We start from the raw sequence: 6,000 nt of genomic DNA, 5'->3' as shown, positions 1-6,000 counted from the left end.
TTACATCTGTAAAAGGAAAGGGTTGCACTACACTGCTTTATGGTCCCTTTCATCTTTCCATTTACCTCTTACTCTGATGCTTGTCACGTTGAGATGACTGTTCTCAGAAGATTGGTCAGCAAGAGGATAAGCTCTGAGATCAGCTCTCTCTACCAATCTACATGTAGGTCTTTCTGAGGACCAGCCTAATTTCAGCTACAACTCTTGAAGACCATCTAAGTTGTAGAGAAGATGAGGTATTGTTGGAATTGGTAACCATACAAAGTTATACATCTTAACCTTTTATTTCACCCACTATTTTATAGAGAAGAAAACTGAAGTCAAGGGAGCTTATGACTTGCTCAGGATCACTCAGACAAATCATTATCAGAGGAGCTGAATGCAGGCTTTCTGATTCCATAACCTTCTCCCATTGTACCGAAGGAATGATAAGGGGGGGGGGGGGAATCTACTTTTGATCCCAATACCGACAATACCATATTAGGATATGAGAAGTCTCAATGTACCCCCATGGCAGATACAACACTCTCTACGAATAAGAGGCATTTTAGGCTTCTTGGTTGCTTTCCTCCCCTTAGGAAATTACAGTTGGAAGCTTAGTTCTTGGGCTTGCCTTTCTATAAAGCAATCTCCCAGTGCTGCCTTGGACATCCCAAACTCTTCTATCTCGGCCCATCCCGACACCGCCACATTTGCAGAGTCAAGTCTCATGCGGGGTATTCTTGCCGCAGGTTTTCCCCTTCTAGTCTTTGCCTTCCCCGCCTTTATTTGTACTGTTCTAACTTACATCCGTTTTGGGGAGCCCTGCTCACTGAACACTTCACCCAATTCTTTTATTTCCTTTTCGTCTCTGGACTAGCCCAAAGACCAAGCGATGCCCTCCTTGCCCAGACGGGGTACAGTGTGTGTGTGGGGGGGGGGGGTTGGGGGGGGACGCCCAGGGAGCTCGCCAGTTTCTGGATGGGGTTGAGCCCCGCCTCCTCCACTCGCGGCCCCGCCTTGGGCTGGACTCTCCGCCCAGAGGAGGAGGCCGCCGGCGGTGAGAGCTGGTAGCATGGGGGAGCCGGGACAGCCTCAGGAGCAACAACAAGAAGCACTGACCGGAGTGAGTGGGGAAGCCGCCGCCACCGCCGGCTCGGGCATTAGACGAGGAAAAGGAGGCAGGACCAGGGCTTGACAGCGGCAGCGGCAGCGGCAGCGGCAGCAGCTTCAGCAGCGGCGGCTGCGGAGGGGAGGGAACGAGCCAGGACCTGCGCAGCCCAGGAGCCCGCCTGCTCTCTCGGGATCCCCGGCAGGAGCCTGGAGCGAGGAGCAGCAGGGAGAAGCTGGGCCGGCTGCGGTGGCTGCACCTGGCGGTGGCCGGACCGACGCGGGCCGGGACCCCAGGAGGAGGAGGCGGCGGCGGCCAGGAGGCAGAGGATGTCGCAGCCGCCGCTGCTCCCCGCCTCGGCGGAGACTCGGAAGTTCACCCGGGCGCTGAGCAAGCCCGGCACGGCGGCCGAGCTGCGGCAGAGCGTGTCCGAGGTGGTGCGGGGCTCCGTGCTGCTGGTGAGTGCGAACGCAGCGCGGCGCGCGCGGGGGGAGGCGCAGGTAGAGAGCGAGCGCAGCGCAGCGCAGGCAGGGGCAGGGGCGGAGGGGGCGCGGGGCGCATCCCGGGCCGCGAGTCCCCTCCTCCCCACGCCACGCTCCCTCCTTCCCTCCCACCGCTCCCGTCAGCCGGGCGGGATGAGGCGGAGCCGCCGGCGGAGCTAGGGCTAGCCGGGCCAAGAGGTGGGGGGAAGAGGAGGAGGAGGAGCAGTCCAACCGGGGGGGTGGGTAGGACTGGCCAGGACAGGTCTCCCGGAGCCATCCGGACCATCACCTTATCTAGAGAGGAGACCCAGGAACGGGACCCCCATTCCCTCCAGTATTGCCCTGTCCTGGGGTAAATTTCATGGAAGTGAGAGAAACGTCGCCCCACGCTTGCCTGTCCCCCAACTCACCTTTCACCCTCTCTGCCTCCCAGAGAGGAAAGGAATGCTCCTGGTACCTCTCATCTTTCACCATCTGTCTTCATCTTTTAGTGGAGGACCAAAGCTGATATGTGGCACCTGTGGCCTTTTTTTTTCTTTTTCTCGTCCTTCCCCTCCCCCTTTCTTTCCTCTTTTCCATTCGCAGGCCTACTCCGTGGGAAGGGGTGCGTGACATCTGTGGGCCAAGTAAGGGTGCGATGTATTCTGTAAGGAAGTGACCTAGAATGCTCTCCTCCAGCCCCCTTCCTTGGATCCTTAGGTATGCCCCACAGTGTATATAAAGGGCCTGTTAACCCCAGTCACCTGTGTGCCTATACTTCAAAATTGGTTTAGATGAGCTATTGATTTATGGGCATAGCCCAAGTTTGTGCATCAAGCCAGGGGGAAAAAATGTCAAGAGTCCAGCAGACCATCTTTGGACAAGAGAAAAGGAAGAGAGCTATCTCTAGGTGTTAGGAGTTTTAAGTCAACTTTTCCACCCTCAGCATGGTGGATGCTATATTAGGAAACTGGAGTAAATTATGACATACTTGACTTTTTAAGTAGTACAGTGATTCTGCAGAAGCTGTGCTAGAACTTCTTGTTAGGGTTTGGAAAGCAGCATGTTATCCATCTGGAAACTTTTAACCACTCTTATGTATTGTAAAAGATTTTTTGGTATGTCTTGAAAGGGGCATGTTTGTGGGTGGGTACTTTTTCCTTCTCTGTAAAAGGAAGGTTTGGGGCACTGAGATAGTATGTGTTGGATATTTCTAGGGCCAGGGGTTCTTACGCTGAGTTCGGTGGATAGATTTCAGGGAGGTCCATGACCTTGGATTGGAAATAAATGGCATCTTTATTTTTACTAACCTCTTGATTGAAATTTAGCACCTTATTTAAAAACATTATTCTAAAAAGGGGTACAAAGGTTTCGTAGGATTTCCAAAGGCATCCATCACACACTCACAAAAAGATTAAGAACCCCCGATTTAGGAGCAGAATGCTCCTAATGTATGTGAAACTTTTTTTGTTGTTTTTGATACTACAATGCTCTGTGGAGTTCATGGTCAGAAGCTGAGATTGTTTAAATGATATGTTCATGGAGGATAGAGGAAAAACTTCACCCCATATCCATGTTGTTCAGTTCACATGTCAAGATATTTTTTTCTAGTAATTGACAAGTTTACTCACTCATCTAAGGTCTGTTACTTTAGACTAATAGCATGAATTTAAGTAAGCTGATTCCTCCCCTTACTATGATCTCAATTTACTTATTAAATAAAATAATAATAAGAATTTACATAATTCTTACTATGTGTTAGGCATTGTGCTCAGCACTTTACAATTATTATCTCATTTGATCCTCACAACAACCCTGTGAGGTAGGTGCTATTATTATCCTTGTTTTACAAATGAGGAAACTGAGGCAGGGAGGCAGAGTGACTTGCCTAGGGTCACAAATCTAGCAAAGGTCTGAGATTAGATTTGAATTTAGATCTTCCTGACTCCAGGACCTGTATTCTCTCCTCTGCAAGAAGGAGAAAGAAACAGAAGAGACTCTAACCATCTTAACTTCTTGGTACAAATAATGCAGTTATATTCAAAGGTTCTGCTGCAATTGTTGGTACAATATTTCAGTTGTTTCTTCTTGATTAAATCTAAATGGGGGGCAGCTAGGTGGCACAGTGGATAAAGCACTGGCCCTGGATTCAGGAGTACCTGAGTTCAAATCCGGTCTCAGATACTTAACACTTACTAGCTGTGTGACCATGGGCAAGTCACTTAACCCCAATTGCCTCACCAAAACAAACAAACAAACAAACTCTAAATGGAACCTGAGTAGCTTACTGATATTAAATGAGAAAATAAATTAGTTGTAACATTGCTAAATAATTTTGATCATTAGTATATTTTCCTGAATCTTCTCAATGAATAGTATATAGATGGGGAAATGGGAGGGAAAGAGGGCAGATCTTCATTTGAAAAAAAAAATTTAAAAATAATTTAATGTTTAGATTAAAAAATAGTATTTGGGATAGCCCTACAGTTTCTCAAATGCCTAGGAAATTAGATTATTGCCTGTATTGCTATTTTTTTTTCTTAACTTCCTTCTTTTAACTGAAAGATGCTATCCTCTTTAGAATTGCCTATCATATCAAAAGAAAAGCAGCATGTTAAGTGGCAAGAGGCCAGGATTTGGATTTGGGAGACTCAGGTCTGAATCTCTGCTTGAACACTTGCTATATTCACGAACATGGAAAAGTCATTTACTTGCTTTCTCCGTTTTTCTTTCTGTAAAATGGGAATAATAGTTGTAGCACTTCACATGCTTGTCAGTCAAGGGTTTTGGAAACCATAAAGCGCTATGGAAATTTGAGTTTTTATTAATAAATATTACCCCAACCATTACCTTTAGGAATAGGAAGGAAAACAGCAATTTATAACTGCTGCCATTTAAAATGTCAGTCCTCCGAAGAAAGCAGATATTAACTGAGTTTGAAGTCAGTAGAAAACTGGGTTCAGGCTCCATTACTAATACTTGGGCAAATCACTTAATCTTTTTGAAACCTAGTTTCCTCTGATAATACCTGCAGTACCTGTTTCACAGGGTTGTTCTAAGTGTCAAATGAGATCATGTATATGAGGTGTTTTGACAACCTTTAAAGCACTAGATAAATGCTAGCTATTGTTATCATTTTAAATAATTATATGTATTATTGTTTATTAAAAATCATTAGGGTTGACAACAGGGGGTCATTGTTGCCATTTTCTAATTTGCTTATCACCGATGAGCATTAGGCAAGTCAAAGAGTAGAGTTGTGTCTATAAATACTTGTGCTACATATCTGAGGGTGATCTACTCAAACCCCATTCATGTGTGTCCCCAGTGTGACTTCATGACCCATAGATGGTAATCTGCTTTCCTTAGATGCCACCTTAAAAATAGATATGTAAACAATATAATATATTGTATAATGCTACGTATGTACATGTATATATACATATACACATATATAGTGCCATCTTAAAATATATATGTACATATTATATGCATATGTGATGCTATATGTGTTTATAATATATATGTATATTTATATTATACGTGTATACTTTAAAGATGACATCTAAGGAAAACATTACAATTTAGGGGTCATAAAGTCATCATATGTATATAATATTATATAATGCTACATATATGTATCTATATTATATACATATATAGTGCTATATCTGATATATGTATGTATATCGATATTATATACACATTTATTTATTTATTTATCTATCTATCTATTTATTTATTTATTTTGCAGGGCAATGAGGGTTCAGTGACTTGCTCAAGGTCACATAGCTAGTAAGTGTCAGGTGTCTGAGGCCGAATTTGAACTCAGGTCCTCCCGGATCCAGGGCCAATGCTTTATCCACTGGGCCCCCTAGCTGCCCCCATACACATATATTTTAAAGATGGCATCTAAGGAAAATACCACCATTTGTGGGTCATAAAGTCATTGTATGTATAGATATATGTATATCATGCTATATATTAGATAATGCTATATGTAACATGTATGTATCTACATTATATACACATGTTTTTAGACGACATGAGGGGAAAATAGATCTACCATTTATGGGTCATAAAGTCGTTTATATACACATTCTATATTACACATATATGTATATGTGTACATATATGTGTATGTATATACCTGTGACAGTCTTTAGACATGTGCAGCCAGGGGCCCTGGCATCTCAATACTTTAGTCTTCTTTTAATGTGGCCACTTATCGGATTAAAGAACATGTTTTAACAAATATAAAATGCACTGAGTCTAGAAGGCCCACTCAGAAATAGGAAGGTCTGTCAGTTGATGCAGAAGACATTCTTTCCAGAGCATGCTTTGACTTCCAGCTCCGGAATGTGTGTGTGTCTGTGAGCTTCACTAGAGGAGGAGCTGGCATAGGGAAAAAGCTACCCACCCATAAACATCACTGGGCTTGGTACCAAC

General features: G+C 44.2%; 1 protein-coding gene across 6 annotated transcripts in view; it reads left to right on the top strand.

Annotated features, from left to right (window-relative positions):
* The first annotated feature begins 1,019 nt into the window (after positions 1-1,019).
* DOCK9 (dedicator of cytokinesis 9) overlaps positions 1,020-6,000 on the top strand; it is a 366,360-nt gene continuing 361,379 nt past the window's right edge. For 5 of the 6 annotated variants that reach the window (XM_043997744.1, XM_043997733.1, XM_043997738.1 and 2 more), the window contains exon 1: positions 1,020-1,548. In XM_043997744.1, coding sequence (XP_043853679.1) covers positions 1,420-1,548 — 129 coding nt within the window. In that variant the 5' untranslated portion in view covers positions 1,020-1,419. The remainder of the gene's footprint in view (positions 1,549-6,000) is intronic. The other variant, XM_043997741.1, reaches the window with a different exon arrangement.

Source organism: Dromiciops gliroides, chromosome 3, assembly GCF_019393635.1.
Source record: "Dromiciops gliroides isolate mDroGli1 chromosome 3, mDroGli1.pri, whole genome shotgun sequence".
Lineage (NCBI taxonomy): Eukaryota > Metazoa > Chordata > Mammalia > Microbiotheria > Microbiotheriidae > Dromiciops > Dromiciops gliroides.
Note: the sequence above shows the minus strand (reverse complement) of the source record. Positions and strands in the feature narration are given on the sequence as shown.